Here is an 18,062-nt window from a genome sequence, read left to right as displayed (position 1 = left end):
GAGGCTCTATCTGTGTGTCTGAGTCCTGGCTCAAACCAGTCAAGGATGCCCAGGGTGAGCAGCACGCCCAGACCCACACCAATATGTGTGATGGAGCTGACTGGGGCCCTATCATTCTTCAAACACGCAGGAAGCCCCACTAGGTGCAGGCACTTCTGTAGGAGCTGACTGGGATCCAATGCGCAGAGCGGACAGTACCCTCCCCTCCAGAGCTCCATTCTAGTCAGCAGCCAGGGACTCTGGGTAGGACAAGACGTAGCATCCACAGGACAGCTCATATGATGTCCTTCTGGCCTCCTCCAGATACGGATGCTTCCATTCGGAGGCTGAGGAGGATGGCGGACCCCGGGAGCAGGAGAAACTGTGAGTAGGCTGAGCTCAGGCTGGAGGGCCTTCCTTCTCCAAGAGGGCAGTGCTGAGACTGTGCGTGGGAGGGGCTGCAGGACCCAGCATCCCACACGTCTGAGAGTCCTGTGAGAGGGCAAAGATCTGAGGGCTTCTCCCTGGAAGCAAGGAAAGGGGTTCTGTCCTGTCTGGTAGAGGTAGGGCTGTGGGCACAAGGAGGCAGCAGAGGGCGCCAGAGGACCACGTCAGCCCCTTAGAGAGTCCAACCCCATCCCTTCCCACTCACAGCCTTGCCTAGACCCCCATCAGGGGACCCAGCATAACGGTTTTGGGGAGCATCACGCTCACCACCTTGGGGAACATCCACGGTGCGTGCTTAGCAAGGGTACAGGAGACACAGTGAGGGCTCAAGGAGCACATATCACCCACACGATGGGAGAACGGTGTCAGCGGGACGACACCCACATGTGCACTGAGTGCATGAGGCAGCACAGAGGCACAGGTCGTCACGTTGAAGGCATCAGGAGGGTCCCAGCAAGCCCAGGTAAGAGACAGAGTCCTCTTGTCCCGTATTTGCGCAGATTTTCGTGGAGCGCTAGGGTATGCAGTGAAGGCACTGACTCACCCCGACACCACCCCTCCACTCACGCACGGACTTGAATTCCAGTGGGAGGTAGGCAGCGGGACACAGCGAGGAGTCTGGCTGGCTTCCCCAAGAAGGACAGAGACCACCACATCATTGGTTAAGGGGTTCCCGTCAAACAGAATCTTGACGGTCCCTCTTCAGTGACCAGGTCTCTCGTCGGCGGGACTGCCAAATCACAGGTGGACAACGTACAGAAGCACCCTCTGGGCGTCCAGGAGCAGGAGGCATAGAGGCCAGGTCCCACAGGCCTGTCCTGAGACATCAGCGGGAGGAACACCCCATGGTGATTGTTCTGGCTACTTTTGTATCCCCAGGGCCATCTCCTCCATCCCGGGCACCTGGCTGGATCACTACCCCGAAGAATTTTTCCGGCCTCCAGACTTCACCAGCTTGAAGCTGCTGCGGGCGTATGTACGGGCCCACATGCCGGGCTCCGAGCTGCAGCGCCGCGCCCGCCTTCTCTACTCATGGCGGAAACACCGTGAGCCCAATGAGCCAGAGCCTCTGGGCGAGGAGGACTCTGGGTGGGAGATGTGGGCGTGTGGCGGGGACGGGGTATGCCACAGAGAACACGTTTCCTGAGACTGTAGGTGGGCCAGGCGTAGGGACTAGGCTCAGATCACTGTTCCATTAGCCTGCCGTCTGGGAGATTTCCTCCTGGTGGGTTCTTTGACTCAGATGACAATGTCTGCGGGAGAGGTTTCCTGCCATGGAATGGCACTCACGGTGATGACACCTTCTATTCTTGAAGCTTTGGCAGCAGCTCTAGAGCCCCGTCCAGGCGTGCCTCGGGAGCGAGCCCCCGCTATCTCTGTGGTGCCCACTGCAGCCTCGCGGCCCAGGCTGCCTGAAGCCACCAGTTCTCCTGGAGCTCAGCGGGTACGAGAATCGGAGACCCTCACTGCAGCGTCCCCACCAGGGCAGGAGGTACTCCCAGCTCTGGCTGACAGTCAGGAGCTGGAAGAGCCACCTGCCCCTTTGGTGGCCCCAGAGCATGAGCAGCCCCCAGCCCCAGCCGGCGGGGTCACGGAAGGGCTGGAGCAACCACCTCCTGCAGCTGAGCAACCAGCCTCAGCTCCCCAACAGCGGCTCATGTCGGCTGCAGCCCCCCAGCATGAATTCCCTGACCTTGTCGTTGCGTTCTTTGTCAGTTTAGTAGTGGGTATAGAGGTATTTAGTGTCCTTATATACTATTGGTTTATACTCAAAACATAATTGAAGTTTCAAAAAGTTTACGCTGATCCTGTGAAATTACAACTTCAAGTGTCAGTACGTACATTCGCAGGATTTTACACCCGTGACCTCTATGTACTCCTAGAACATTTCCATCACAGAGACACGTGGACTACTAATCACCCACGGCTCATTCCCTCACCCCAGTCTCTGCAACCAGCGATCTCGGTTTCTGCTGCTTTAGCTCCTCTGGGATTTATTTCCATGTGTGTGCAAACACACAACTTGGCCTGTTGTGTCTGGCTACATGACAGGAGACTGATTAATAATTGCTTAAATATTCAATGGCACTAATATTTTTTATGACAGAGGAACAGTCCTCAAAGAACAAAGATTAGGTGAAGCCCCCACCACTGGCCATGGTGATATCAGTCTAACGTGCATATTATAAAAATGCCCAAATGAAACCGTCAATATGCCATTGACGCTAATCTATTAGGCAATAAAGTATAAAGTTCTGGAAGGTTTCCTACAGGTGACATGTATTCAGTAAAGTGAAGATCTAAACAATGAGGACAGGCACCAAGGTGGCTCAATGGGCGAATGTGCCTCAGGTCACGATCTCATGGTTCTTGAGATCAAGTCCCAAGTCAGGCTCTGCAATGACAGCTTGAAGCCATCCCTGGTCAGGATTCCCCTTCTTGCTCTTTCCAAAAAGATAAATAGGAAACAACAAATACATACGGCAAAATAAATGTATATTCTTTGAGGAAATAATGGCCCCCAAGACATGGTGTCATCTTCACACTCCTTTGGCTTTGAGTGCAGCAGGTGACTGTGTTTGTGTTCACGAGTAGTGTGACAGGTTGGGCATCCATCCAGGACTATGGTCTTGTACTATGGGATGTCGCCACAGTGGGCAGGCACAGTCCTGTCCCCTTCTGCATTCTCAGGGGCCACACATCATCCTTTACTCTGCGTCTCCAGAAGCTGAATGACTGGGCCAATTCCAATATTTTCTCTCTCATCACTGTACACAAGGGCACGTGTGTACCGAAACTCTCCCTTTCTGTAGGAATGGACCATCGAAGGAGGCTGGATGCTATTGGAACAGCGAGTGGAGCACCTGGTACCTGCTTTCCTGGGTAGAGACCCCTGCTACCTTTTACATTCTTGAGCACGTACAGAGCTTTTGCTACCACCCAGCAGGTCCTGGAAATACTGTTTATGAGGTGAGCACCCTGCCCTTCACAGCCCAGGGCGATTCAGCCCCTGAAAGCTCGGAGTCTCAGGAAAGTCACCACACGTCCTGGCGTCTCACATTGTTCCTCTGATCCGGGTGGAAACACTCCAGGTCCTCAGTGGGGGCACAGCAGGGAAAGTCACCCTGGCCTGTGGAAAGCTCTGCTGGCAGGGCTGCGTCTCTGCTGGGTCATCTTTGTCCTCTTGCCCATGATCAACTTTCTGCCTCATCCCTCACTGTCGCCAGGTGTTGACTTGGGCTGTTTTCCCATTGGAAAAGGAGATTGGAGGCTCTATCTGTGTGTCTGAGTCCTGGCTCAAACCAGTCAAGGATGCCCAGGGTGAGCAGCACGCCCAGACCCACACCAATATGTGTGATGGAGCTGACTGGGGCCCTATCATTCTTCAAACACGCAGGAAGCCCCACTAGGTGCAGGCACTTCTGTAGGAGCTGACTGGGATCCAATGCGCAGAGCGGACAGTACCCTCCCCTCCAGAGCTCCATTCTAGTCAGCAGCCAGGGACTCTGGGTAGGACAAGACGTAGCATCCACAGGACAGCTCATATGATGTCCTTCTGGCCTCCTCCAGATACGGATGCTTCCATTCGGAGGCTGAGGAGGATGGCGGACCCCGGGAGCAGGAGAAACTGTGAGTAGGCTGAGCTCAGGCTGGAGGGCCTTCCTTCTCCAAGAGGGCAGTGCTGAGACTGTGCGTGGGAGGGGCTGCAGGACCCAGCATCCCACACGTCTGAGAGTCCTGTGAGAGGGCAAAGATCTGAGGGCTTCTCCCTGGAAGCAAGGAAAGGGGTTCTGTCCTGTCTGGTAGAGGTAGGGCTGTGGGCACAAGGAGGCAGCAGAGGGCGCCAGAGGACCACGTCAGCCCCTTAGAGAGTCCAACCCCATCCCTTCCCACTCACAGCCTTGCCTAGACCCCCATCAGGGGACCCAGCATAACGGTTTTGGGGAGCATCACGCTCACCACCTTGGGGAACATCCACGGTGCGTGCTTAGCAAGGGTACAGGAGACACAGTGAGGGCTCAAGGAGCACATATCACCCACACGATGGGAGAACGGTGTCAGCGGGACGACACCCACATGTGCACTGAGTGCATGAGGCAGCACAGAGGCACAGGTCGTCACGTTGAAGGCATCAGGAGGGTCCCAGCAAGCCCAGGTAAGAGACAGAGTCCTCTTGTCCCGTATTTGCGCAGATTTTCGTGGAGCGCTAGGGTATGCAGTGAAGGCACTGACTCACCCCGACACCACCCCTCCACTCACGCACGGACTTGAATTCCAGTGGGAGGTAGGCAGCGGGACACAGCGAGGAGTCTGGCTGGCTTCCCCAAGAAGGACAGAGACCACCACATCATTGGTTAAGGGGTTCCCGTCAAACAGAATCTTGACGGTCCCTCTTCAGTGACCAGGTCTCTCGTCGGCGGGACTGCCAAATCACAGGTGGACAACGTACAGAAGCACCCTCTGGGCGTCCAGGAGCAGGAGGCATAGAGGCCAGGTCCCACAGGCCTGTCCTGAGACATCAGCGGGAGGAACACCCCATGGTGATTGTTCTGGCTACTTTTGTATCCCCAGGGCCATCTCCTCCATCCTGGGCACCTGGCTGGATCACTACCCCGAGGAATTTTTCCGGCCTCCAGACTTCACCAGCTTGAAGCTGCTGCGGGCGTATGTACGGGCCCACATGCCGGGCTCCGAGCTGCAGCGCCGCGCCCGCCTTCTCTACTCATGGCGGAAACACCGTGAGCCCAATGAGCCAGAGCCTCTGGGCGAGGAGGACTCTGGGTGGGAGATGTGGGCGTGTGGCGGGGACGGGGTATGCCACAGAGAACACGTTTCCTGAGACTGTAGGTGGGCCAGGCGTAGGGACTAGGCTCAGATCACTGTTCCATTAGCCTGCCGTCTGGGAGATTTCCTCCTGGTGGGTTCTTTGACTCAGATGACAATGTCTGCGGGAGAGGTTTCCTGCCATGGAATGGCACTCACGGTGATGACACTTTCTATTCTTGAAGCTTTGGCAGCAGCTCTAGAGCCCCGTCCAGACGTGCCTCGGGAGCGAGCCCCCGCTATCTCTGTGGTGCCCACTGCAGCCTCGCGGCCCAGGCTGCCTGAAGCCACCAGTTCTCCTGGAGCTCAGCGGGTACGAGAATCGGAGACCCTCACTGCAGCGTCCCCACCAGGGCAGGAGGTACTCCCAGCTCTGGCTGACAGTCAGGAGCTGGAAGAGCCACCTGCCCCTTTGGTGGCCCCAGAGCATGAGCAGCCCCCAGCCCCAGCCGGCGGGGTCACGGAAGGGCTGGAGCAACCACCTCCTGCAGCTGAGCAACCAGCCTCAGCTCCCCAACAGCGGCTCATGTCCGCTGCAGCCCCACAGGATGAATTCCCTGACCTTGTCATTGTGTTCTTTGTCATTTCTGTAGTTGTTATAGCGGTATTTACTGTCCTTATATATTTGTGTTTTATAAATAAAAGATAAACTAAGTTCCAAACAATTTACTCTGATCCTTTGAAATTACAACTTCAAGTGTCAGTACGTACATTCGCAGGATTTTACACCCGTGACCACTATGTACTCCTAGAACATTTCCATCACAGAGACACGTGGACTACTAATCACCCACGGCTCATTCCCTCACCCCAGTCTCTGCAACCAGCGATCTCGGTTTCTGCTGCTTTAGCTCCTCTGGGATTTCCATGTGTGTGCAAACACACAACATGGCCTGTTGTGTCTGGCTACATGACAGGAGACTGATTAATAATTGCTTAAATATTCAATGGCACTAATATTGTAGTGGAATATTCCACTCAAGGAATCCACTAGAGGAATAGTCCTCAAAGAACAAAGATTACGTGAAGCCCCCACTTGAAATATCTTCATTATCTGGCATGAGGACCCTCTGAGGTTTGACACAAGAGCAGAAGCCAGAAGAGAAATGTCTGGACCAGAGCGAATACCTTGAAAATCTTTCATGTTCCTCGACTGGCCATGGTGATATTGGTCTAACGTGCATATTATAAAAACACCCAAATGAAACCGTCAATATTCCATTTATGCTAATCTATTAGGCACTAAAGTATAAAGTTCTGAAGGGTTTCCTACAGGTGACATGTATTCAGTAAAATGAAGATTTAATAATGAGGACAGGCACCAAGGTGGCTCAATGGGCAAGTTTCCGAGTCGAATTTGGCTCGGGTCATGATCTCAAGGTACTTGAGATCAAGTCCCAAGTCAGGCTCTACAATGACAGCTTGAAGCCCTGGTCAGGATTCTTCTTCTCGCTCTCTCCATATAAATAAATAAATAAATAGGAAACAACAAGTACATACGCAGAAAAAAATGTATATTCTTTCAAGAAATATTGGCCCAGAAGACACGGGGTCATCTTCACAGTCCTTTGGCTTTGAGGGCCCCAGGTGTCTGTGTTTGTGTTCATGAGTCGTGTGACAGGTTGGGCATCCCTCCAGGACTATGGTCTTGTACTATGGGATGTCCCCACGGTGGACAGGCACAGTCCTATCCCCTTCTGCATTCTCAGGGGCCACACATCATCCTTTACTCTGCGTCTCCAGAAACTGAATGACTGGGCCGATTCCAATATTTTGACTCTCATCATTGTACAGAAAGGTACATGTGTACCGAAACTCTCCCTCTCTGTAGGCGTGTACACCTAGCACAACTTTGGGGAAAAAATTTATATGCATTTTTCGGGCGCTGCCTCCAGGTTCCGATATCTATAAACTCTTGATTCCGTTGGGGTCTTATGTGGAAAGCAGGGACCCCTGGGACTGAGTGGATTCCTGAAGAATCTGGAGGACAAGCCAGCACTGAGGCCATCAGGGTACCTAGGAGTGACCCATGGGGCAGGAAAGAAACCACATTCCCTCATTCTGACCTCCTGCACAGCATCCCTGCCCCATGCCCTGGAACACACCCATCCAGGCCCATTACCATGACAAACTCCAACTGCCTGTGCACCTCCTGTTCCATAGCTCTGCTTCTCAGTAGAGCAGCCAGGCCCTGCTTTCAGGCCAGTGGAGGATACAGGCTGGTCCACTGCTGTCTGCTTGCTGGCTCTCCTCCCAGGCTGGGTCGCTTACTCTCAGGAAAGCACCTTAAGTGCAGGTCAGGTCAATGAGTTAAAGACCAGGACCTGAAGGTGTTCATCCTGACGACTGAGTGGCAACAGCAAGAACCACCTGGACCTCGACAAGCCAGAGAGTCCTTTACACAGCACATCAGGAGCTCAAGGAGACTGCAGGATGGAGACTCAGTCAGGCTTCTGGTAGCGAGTCAAGCCCCTCCACCCTTCAGGCTCCTCCAGCAGTGACGCCCGGCACCTGCCAGCCCCATCTCTGGGGAGCAGTGTCCCTGTCATGAGCAGCCACACAGCACCCACTGGTGACCGACCACAGGGCACACAGGAATACTGCAGGGCTCCCTGATCTCACGGCAAAGAAAGTGCCATTCCAACTGACACATCCTCAGAGGATTCCAGACAGATCAGACACAACCATGTAAAATCCAATGTTTTTAGGTGCCTTTCAGGAAGTCTATGAAAAACATAGGTCTCTTCCCAACTGCAGTATTCTGAGATGAATTCACTGAGTGGTGGAGTCAGGCACTGGGTTCCAGGACAGAAAAGAGAGAAGGGGCTACCTCCCAAATGCACAGGGCGCATTGTGGGAATGTGTTGGGAAGCATATGTCAATGTCACAGCTCTCTGGTTCTGGTTTAAAGAAAATACATATACAAACAAACCTTGTTTATGGACTTGTTGGTGGAAAGGAAACATATATCCAAACAAACCTTGTTTATGGACTTGTTGGATTGTATCAACCACAAAACATTTCAGAAAACTTGCATACTCTCACTCCATATATCTTCTTACTCTCATCTAAATTCGATCGCACTATCCTATGTTCCCAGGTACTTTTTCACTTATTGGGAGTGCATGATATGCTCTAGAGAGACCGCAGAAACTCCACAACCTTACTGGTAGACCTAATAAATGAATTCAGTCATGTTAAGATATCTATGTCGTTGTACAGAACATCCTTCAATTCTGTACATGAATAATAAAGTATCGGAGAGGGAAATTAAGAAAATAATTTAAAATCACTGCAAGAGAAGAAAAAACTTAAGAGTAAATTCAGCCTACAAACACCGGGGTGGCACAGTCAGTGAAGCATCTGGCTTTGGCTAAGGTCGTGATCTCATGGTGTTGTTTTGAGCCCTGTGTGGGGCTCTGTGCTGACAACTCACAGTCTGGAGCCTACTTTAGATTCTGTGTCTCCTTTCTCCCAGTTCTTCCCCACTCATGTGTGCTCTCTCTGAATCTCTCTCTTTCTCTGTCTCTCTCTGTTTGTGTGTGTGTGCATGTGTATGTGTGTGTTTCCATGTATCTCTCTCTGTCAAGGAAAAGATAGAAAACTTAAAAAAGAAACAATGACTTTAACCATGAAGGAGAAAGACCTTTTTCCTGAAAAGAAGAAATCAGTGGAGAAAGAATTTGAAAAGACAGAAATAAGCAGAAAGACATTCTATGTTAGTGGATCCCAAGAATTAAGATTATCAAAATGTCCACACTACTTAAAGCCATCTACATATTCCCTAGGTGCAATCCCTATCAAAGCTTAAGCACGTTCCCAAAAATAGAACCATCCTTCAAGGTGGACAGAAGCACAAAAGGCTCTGAATACCAAAGTCATTGTGAGAAGGAAGAAAACAGCTGGAAGCACCATGCTTTCTGATTTAAAACTAGATATCAAAGCTACAATAACCCAAGCCGTACACTATTGGGGTAAAAGCAGACACACAGGATACTGGACCAGAAATGAAGGCCCAGGAAGAAACCCACACATATGTAACCAATTATTTCACAACCAAAGAACCAAGAGTATAACCTGAGGCAAAGGCAGTCTCCCCAACAGGTGGTGTCAGAATCACTGGGCACAGAAAAACAACAGGCGTGGAAAAACAACTTGACACCTATTTACCCCACACACAAAAACGAAGTTAAAATGTAGTACAGACTTGAGACCTGAAACCAGAAAGTCCTGGATAAGACCTTGGGCAGCAGGTGTGGGAAATCGCACAACGATGTCCTGAGTTGGGAGGTTCTAGGGAAAGCTTTGCAGAGCAGATCACTGCTCTCTGGCCTTCCTGCAAAGAGCCAGCAGCAGCTCACTTACCTAGTTGGTGTGTATCTGGGGGGCAGGCGAGACTTGGCTGATCTAGTGTGTGTGTATCTAGGGGTTGGGTTCTGCATGGGCTCACCAAGTTCTTGGATCGTGTTGTCGCATGGAATATTTTATCCTGTCTAGATATGGTTTGCAGAATATCTTCAATACGTTCTTTCTAGCATGTGGCCCGCCGACGTGTTGTACATCGTTTGTAGGCTTAATGAATGTGGGAGCCTGAGAGCAGCTTGCGGAGACGTCCCTTAACTCCCTCTCACCTCTCTTGACTTGCGTAGAGTCTGAAGCAATCCTTTCTGCTGTCCTTGGCTTTGCTGGACAAAGCCAAATGCCAAACCCACGAGAAGGTTTGGATCTCAGTCTTGACTTGAGTTTTGGGATTTGACACCAGAAGACAAAGCTACAAAGGAAAACTAAACAAGTGGGACTACATGAAACTAAAAAAACAAGTTCTGCACAGCAACAATATCTTTCACAGAATGGGAAGGCAACATAGTGAATGGGAGAAAATACTTGCAAACTACATACATGGTCAAGGGTTAAAACACAAAAGGTATCAAGATCTCCTACAGCGCAACAATGCAAAAGCAAAGAGCAATGACGGACCTGGCAGAGTCCTGAAGAGGCATTCTTCCAATGAAGACATACAGATGGCCACCACATACATGAACAGAAGTTCCAAGTCACTCCACATTAGGGAAATGAAAGTCCAAAGCCAAACAGATATCACCTGAAACCTGTCTGAACGGTCTTATCAAAAAGACAACAAAGCACAAGCATCGGGTACAATGTGGAAGAAAGCGAATCATTGTGCCCTGTTGGTGACATTGGAACTTGGTGCAGAGACAGTTGTAAACAAAGTAAAGTTTCCTCACACAATTCAGAGGAGAACATCCATATCATCCAGCACTTCCCTCAATTACCCCCTAGGTACTACTCAGAACACATGAAATCACTAACTCCCAAAAATGACTTCACACCTGTTATCATGCCACAGTGTTTATAATAGCCTGGAGGGCATTATGCCCAGTGAAAGATTCACATAGAGAAAAACACATATAAATGCTCGCACATATATGGGAAATCTGAAACAAAAACTAAGAAAACAAAAAACAAAAATCCTCAAAACAGAATGAAACAAGCCCATCAATACAGAAAGATGATTGCAAAGGTGGGGGTGCAGAAAGGAGGGAAAAGGGTAAAGGTCAAAAGACATCACCGAATAAAAAAAGACCATGTCAACAGGGAAAGGGAGAGTAAAGGTGACTCAATATCTCAAATTCTAGTTTCCTCTTTTTCAGAGACCTTAGTTCAGTCCATTCCATTCACTAGACCTACTGGAATAATAAGGAATTATCAGGACTTGACAGTTTTTGCATGATGAGTTCTTTACTTAGGATTTCGTATCCAAAAGAACACAGTGCTTAGATTACTAGGTAACTTAGATTTTCCATTATTTTTATGGTTTCTTGAAGTACCATGATGTCACAAAAACTCCTTAGATCTAAGTGGACACTTTCATTGCTCTAAACGTATGTATATACCACTAAAATAGTACAATAAAGGTAAGGTGCATTGTCCATCGCACAACAGTGATTGTTTTACTCCTTGTTGTAGTGAGCTTTGGTGACGAAAAGGTTCAGGGAATCGAGCTCCTTATCAAATTCCATGCCATGGATTATGCAGAATATAGTAATCATGGTAATCAAGAAAATAATGATCTTCAAGATAATCATAATCTTCTGAATTGCTGAGAGAGACAACTCACCCCACGGGGACATGCTTAGGAGCCTGAGATGCTCCAAGTGGCCTACACCACACCATCTTCCTGAAAACATAAAGCACCAGTCAGCTGGATAGGGAAGTGTGGGAAAGCCTCTGCTCTTAGGCCTTTGCTTTCAGTGAGGTCAAGGTGCTGCCTTCAGGATGTGTTCAGCCTTTGAGACAGGATTGGAACTCTCTAGTGAAATGAGATCTTCCCATGCAACAAAACGCATTCCTTGCAAAGAACTGGGTCCCTGACGCGGTCCGGACTCCACACGGGCCACAGCACCACACTCACGCACACACACTCCCCCCAACAACCGGGGAGAGGTACAACCCATGCAGTGAAAGACCGTTTGCCCAAGACCTCATTTCCAAAGGAGGCTGAGAGAGGAGCACTGCCTGCTCCAGTACACACGCACGGGTTTCTAGGGACCCGGCGGGCTCCGAGTCACTTCTCCCTCGTGCTGCCTGGGGAGTCGCGGAGGAGATGTGATTGCCAAGGACTGAAACTCTGGAAACACGGAACGAATGCAAGACAGGAGGCGCTCCACGGAAACGGGAAGCACCATGCCCCACGGATAGGAAGAACAAAACCCACAAGTCTGCCTTGGACAAGGAGCTTTTCCATCCACCTTCCTCGCCAGAGTGCGAAGAAGACGTTCCCACCCAACATGTCCCAAAGAGATGACTTTGGACTCCATCCACAACACCCAGTTCTCTTCAGCACACAGCTCCAAGTAGGAAAGAGTCTGGACCACCCTCGAAAACACAGAAGCGCCACTTCTTCCTGGCTCCCTGGCTCCGAGTTCACTGATGGAATGCACATTGCCTTCAGAAATGAAAAGCTCAACCAGGAGTTGCACTTGCCCTAATCCAGACTCCTACCCCCTAGTCCCATGGACTCCCACGATAGAGGACCCCCTTTCGCCACAAGCGGGGTGAGATCTCGCCCTCCCCATCAGAGGGTGCAACTCTGCCACCAGGGGCGGCAGGGGCGGGGCTGGGCAGGCCAGGAGAGCAGGTGTGGAGGGGGGAGGCAGGAGGCCTGTGTTCACCTGCTGCTTCCACTCTCCATCCCTTCAACACCGATCCCCTGCTGGCCTCCAGCAAATCAGGCCCACCACCCTGACTCTCCCTGGAATGTTTCTCTGGAATCTCAGGTCCCTTGTACTTCATTTTCACAGGCAGGAATGATTCCTCCTGCTCATGGCTGCGACTTCCCTGGCCCTGCCTTGACACTTTCCCACAACCGCAGGTCCACGCTTTCCTTCCTTCCTTCCTTCCTTCCTTCGTTCCTTCGTTCCTTCGTTCGTTCCCACCTCCACCCGCCAACCACCAACCCAGTCAGACTTCCATGGGCACTCAGGGCGCCCCCCCTCTCGACCTGAGCCACTCCCCACCGCCTGAGCCTAACCCCCTACTCGATCTGGGGCCCTCCTCCTCCAGGGAACCGGGGTGCAACCCAGAAAGCCCACTCCTGAGGCCTCCAGACTGCAGCCGCAAAGGAGCCCAAGAAGAAGCCCGGAGCACCAGGGAGGGGGGGTGGGTGGTGCTCATGGAAGGGGAAGACAGAGGGGGGCAGGGGGGAAGGCCTCGTGCGACCTTGTCGCTAGGGTCCCTACCTTGGCAGCACCGCGACTGAGGCAGGTCCTGGAGGGAGGCTGTGGGTCTCAGCTGCTCCACCTTTAGGCTTCTCCCAGATGGTCTTTCGGGGGCGCCGGGGGGCATCGCATCGCGCTCTGCCCCAGCCAGTGCTGGCACTCCACCAGCGCGCCCAAAGACCGAGGCGCCCGGGAAGCGCGTCCCGCGCCCTGCCCTCTGGCTCCAGGAGCAGCAGGAGCAGCAGGGCCGCCACCCTCCCAGGCTGGAGGCTCATGGCTCCCAGTCTTCTGCACGCGGGGCCCCGCCCACGCTCCCGCGAGCGCTCCCGGTAGCACTACCGCTACCCCTACCGCCAATGCCATGGCTACCGGGTCGCAGGCGCCAGGCAGCAGCATGTCCCCGGTCGGGGGCTGAGGTGGGCGTCAGTCCCTGGCGGGCCCAGACTCTTGGGGGCTTGGGGCGGCAGGCGGGCTGGGAGCCAGGACTCACAGCACCGCTGCAGCCTCAGCTGTGTCCCTCACCAGGGTCCGCCCCTGGCCTTCTCGCCTGCTGGCACCCGTGCCCGGGCTCCTGCACATGTGCTTGGGTCTGGGATACAAGCCCCCGCCTCGGCCCTCTCCCGCAGGGGACACTGATCAGGGCGCCAGGGTCTGCAACACCACATTTAGCAGGAAGCTGAAACAAGCAACGTGGGGGAGCGGGAACATGTTTTTCTGTGATAGGTTTCAGGAAACACCGCCTGAGGGATCCAGAGGCCCTGATGGTTCCAGGACAATTTCAACAGTAAATCATTTTAAGAGCAAAAGAAATCAACAGTAGTATAATTCATGTGTATGACTCCCTTAAAATGCACCTTAGATGTTCCACACACCCCTGCATCCAGGAAGGAAAAGGGCACAATGTTGATGGTAAGGGATGAGAGAGACTGGTTTCAGTGTGCGGAAGTGGACTTGGGCGCACGTCAAGGTACTCCACCCTAGGACTTCTTTCCCACGAGGGAGGTGAACACAGGTGTTGTTTTGTCCAGAACTGAGCGAAAGAGATGATCAGGAAGTGCGGCTGTGAATAAGGGATTCAAATGTGGGACAGGTTTGTGGGGACAGAGGAATTCAAAGTGTGGGCTTATAGGCAGGCTCCATTCACACATGGGAACAGGTATAATACAAGCAATTCTCCAGTTTTCATGTTTGTGGGCCTCGTCGTGAGATTCCCAGGGAAGGTATACTTTAACAGCGATCAAGGTCAAAATAACCCTGCAAAACCTCAAAGCATGGGCTCTATTACGCCCGTGAGGACATACTGTACCTCTGATAGGTTTTAAAAATGACAAAAAAGGTTCATTCCAATCATAAAAATAAGAACAAGAAAAAAATTCCCTGTTCCCATATGATTAAATTCATATAGCCTTCCATATACTAAAATCTTAAGATTAAGTCTGTAACTTTCTGCAATGTCTTTCTTCATGCGTATTCCTTACCCTTTACACATATGTATGCATATTTATATACCCTTACACCAGGGGATCCTTCAGGGGAGCACAGGTTTTTTGAGAAAATTGTGTATCCCGAGCAGCTCTTCTAACTGGAGCTCAGATAAAACCCATTTTCTTTGCATTGTTTGCCCCAATTTGTTCATTTAGTGTCGACATTTCTTGGCATAGTGGGCAGGATATCACAGAAACTTGCCTGAGAACACCTGGAGGTCTTTGGGAACTCAGTGCTTGGGACCAGCACAGGCTCTTTGTGCCCCTCTGACTTCTCACCATCTGAAAGTGTATCCATGAGTTCTGCTGACGTCTGGAACTCCCCAGTTTCCGTTGGTGGGCTTGACTTTTATTCCAGGTGTTAAGTGTTACTGTTAATGTTCTCTAGGTGGGAATACCATAGAGGTGTTGGCCTGGATGGGTTGGTTGTTTGAATTTGACTTCATACTGATTGCAATTTTCTGGCTAGAAGTATGAGAGACTAAGGCATTCCTCTCCAATAAAAGACGAGGACTTGTTCCTTCCAGCTGAATGTCACCTTTTGCTGGCTGAAAGCCTAGTGCAAATGTCTGAGGATATTCCTTGACATGTGTATCAGTCCTAGAGGAACTTCCTATTCCATACCGTCATTAGTGATTGGCTCATCCAGAGACGCACACGTCCGGATTGATCTTCCAGTGCTCTGAGCCCCCTCGACGGTTTGAGCCCTCTCTGGGAGAACCTGACACCCAGGAGAGTCTATTGTGGCCATTTGTAAGAGACACTCACAGGCAGCACCCTCCCAACCCACTATACATACCATTTTTGATTTTGCTCAAGCTTTATTCTAAAACTGAAACTAAATGAATGGGGAATGGTGCTTTCAAAGCCAAACGGCTTCTGGAAAAGCAACCACCCCCCACAGGAATTCCACAGGATATAGACACAATGTATATGGAACCTCTCTTTGGAAGTACTTACTTAACTGGGAAAACTAACCAAGAATAACTTGGGTCACAGACGACTCAGACGTGCTCCTGTTGACATGTCGAAATGAGTTTTCTTCTACACAGAGTTAAGAGAAACCCTGCTCTAACACTAAGCAACCAGAGACTAGGAAGCCATGTAGTTCTGTCAGTGAAACCCCTGACTTCTTGAGAGGAGCCGATGCTCACAGAAGCAGACTGGGCTTCCCTTGCTGTGCTGGTGGCTGCAGCATTTGGCATCTTTGGACAAAACTGGTCGTATTCTAGTCGGAAACTGGAAAATAGCTAATTCATACGTCCCTAAATTGACATGCTGTCTTGCCATTTGATTTGCTTTAATAACCGGGAGATCATTGGAAGTTGGATCTTTAATGTTCACTCCACAAATATCAGTGAAACAAAGGCTACATTTTGTTGGCATCTGGATTGTGTGTATGTGCCCATATGTGTTACAAGTGTGACCGGTATTTTTTCTACCTCTGGATAGTATTCCAAAAAATAATTTATAGATGAGCTCTACGTAATTGGCTTAAAATCAAGCACTTGTGGAGGAAGACTGTGCTTTCTAACACTCAGAAAAATAAAAACTAAACAAAGTGTTTTTCAAGTTCACCCGATCTGGGATGAAATCACCTACATTCAGGCTTTGTTGTGACTCCATCATAAAGATGCCTGGTGGGGAGGATCCCAATTTATGGTCCAGAAAGATAAGGATGGGTGAAAATCTACGACACCGGACACCCTTGCCAATCGTCAGAATAATGAGAAAAAGAAGAAGGCAGGCAGGCCGACACTGGAAATACTCCATCCACCTCCTCAAGCACGAGCACCAGCTGTCCAACCCATTTCCTGCTCCTCTGCCTCCACCAGAGGGCTCAAAACCAAGTAGAGAAAACGACATGTTTTGCAGGAGGAAGAGACAGGAGTCGGTGACAGCGGAATGTTAGTGCAAACTTTGAACCTGCTTCTGGCCTTGCTGGTGGCATCCCTACCAGCACACCTCCGCCCCCGCCTTCCCCTCTTCTAGTTCCTGCGCGACCCGCAAGGCTTCCACTGTCACAGTGGACTCCGTCCTCCGCATTTCTGCCACTATCAGATCTTGCTTCTCCTCCCCTCACTGTTGAGGAGCAAAAGTACCCCAGGCTGTTGGGTCGCAGCCTTATGAGCTTCAGAGTGGAGCATCTACCAAAGCAACATGAAAAGGCTCCGGGCCTGCTTTGGGGTTAAATTGCCCACTTGAGATTTCCCCATGGGAGCCCCAGGTAAAATTGCCAGTGTGGAACAAAGTGATTAACTTTCAGGGGGTGCAGATGCCACATATTATTCCATACAAAACATTGTTCTTTCAAGGAAGAGAGATACGTCTTCCTGAGTTATCGGGTGTCAAACGTGATATAGATAATCCACTTTTATTCTGCCTGAATTTATTAGTTAAGTTCATGTTGTAATTATTGCTCTCTGTCAGCAAGGATTCCTGAAAGTGCTGACTGATTTTGCCTATTTTATTAAGTATTCGCTGGTTTCATAATGTTTTGTAAATTGAGTTAAAGTCACTAGATGTCTAAGTCTTTTCCAAAGAAGCTATAACGCTAAACCATTCATTGCTAAACAGAGGTTTATCATTTGTTGGCTTCTTATTATAGAGATGTAAAGGTAAATATGGGTGTATTGGAAACATGTTTCATTCATTACGAAAGAGTTGTACTATGAAAGAACATGTTCTAAAAATTACAAAATATTCATGAATTGGCTAACCTAAAGAATTCTCCTGTGGTAATTCACAACTGGTTACTACTTAGTTTTCATCAGATAAATGGAATTGAAACTACTGAATATTGTAAGGAACAATCTTTTCTTTTTTCTTTTTATTTATTTTTGAGAGAGAGAGAGAGCAACAGGAGTGGGGAAGACACACACACACACAGAGAGAGAGAGAGAGAGAGAGAGAGAGAGAGAGAATCCCAAGCAGGCTCTGTACTGTCAGTGCAGAGCCTGACCTGGGGCCTGAACTCACAAATCATGAGGTCAGGACCTGAGTCAAAACCAAGCATTGGATGCTTATTGAACTGAGGCACCAGGGCACCCTGAAGGAAAGAATCTTGTATGTAAGAAATTAGGAGACATGCATAAAAGGAATGAGAAGTGAGAATACATTTTTCTGGAAAGAAAAGAATGTAATTTTGCCAGGAAACAAGACAGATTATTTGGAAAGGGAAAAACTTAGGCCCAAATCTCAATGAAAGAGAAAGTTGGAGAAGCATGTGAAGGCAAATTTTCGAAAAAAATTACGTACGGACAGGACTGGCCGACCTGACTTCAAGCTATATGACACAGCTGTAGGTCATCAAGACAGTATGGTCCTGGCATAAAAACAGAATGGCCAATGGGAAAAGGACCGTCCCTTCAACAAATGGTGTTGGGAAAACTGGACAGCAACATGCAGAAGAAGGAAACTGGACTACTTCCTTACAGCGTACACAACAAGAAATCCAGACTGGATGCAAGACCTAAATGTGAGACAGGAAACCATCAAAATCCTAGAGGAGAACACAGGCAGCAACATCTTTGACTTTGGCCATAGCAACTTCTTACCACACACATCACCGTAAGCAAGGGAAACAAAA

At 50.0% G+C, this 18,062-nt stretch overlaps 2 protein-coding genes across 4 annotated transcripts in view; both read left to right on the top strand.

The window, feature by feature from the left end:
* LOC122478440 (ral guanine nucleotide dissociation stimulator-like) overlaps positions 1 to 2,914 on the top strand; it is a 47,269-nt gene extending 44,355 nt beyond the window's left edge. For 2 of the 3 annotated variants that reach the window (XM_043572046.1, XM_043572044.1), the window contains 2 exons: positions 304 to 363; positions 1,306 to 2,914. In XM_043572046.1, the coding sequence (XP_043427981.1) occupies positions 304 to 363; positions 1,306 to 1,573 (328 nt within the window). In that variant the 3' untranslated portion in view covers positions 1,574 to 2,914. The remainder of the gene's footprint in view (positions 1 to 303; positions 364 to 1,305) is intronic. The other variant, XM_043572045.1, reaches the window with a different exon arrangement.
* Positions 1,807 to 18,062, top strand: part of LOC122478439 — a 236,637-nt gene continuing 220,381 nt past the window's right edge. The window contains exons 1-5 of the mRNA XM_043572043.1: positions 1,807 to 1,918; positions 3,240 to 3,396; positions 3,997 to 4,056; positions 4,999 to 5,165; positions 5,436 to 5,611. Of these exons, the coding sequence (XP_043427978.1) occupies positions 3,392 to 3,396; positions 3,997 to 4,056; positions 4,999 to 5,165; positions 5,436 to 5,611 (408 nt within the window). The 5' untranslated portion in view covers positions 1,807 to 1,918; positions 3,240 to 3,391. The remainder of the gene's footprint in view (positions 1,919 to 3,239; positions 3,397 to 3,996; positions 4,057 to 4,998; positions 5,166 to 5,435; positions 5,612 to 18,062) is intronic.

This window comes from Prionailurus bengalensis, unplaced genomic scaffold (genome assembly GCF_016509475.1).
Source record: "Prionailurus bengalensis isolate Pbe53 unplaced genomic scaffold, Fcat_Pben_1.1_paternal_pri Un_scaffold_62, whole genome shotgun sequence".
In the NCBI taxonomy this organism is placed as follows: domain Eukaryota; kingdom Metazoa; phylum Chordata; class Mammalia; order Carnivora; family Felidae; genus Prionailurus; species Prionailurus bengalensis.
Note: the sequence above shows the minus strand (reverse complement) of the source record. Positions and strands in the feature narration are given on the sequence as shown.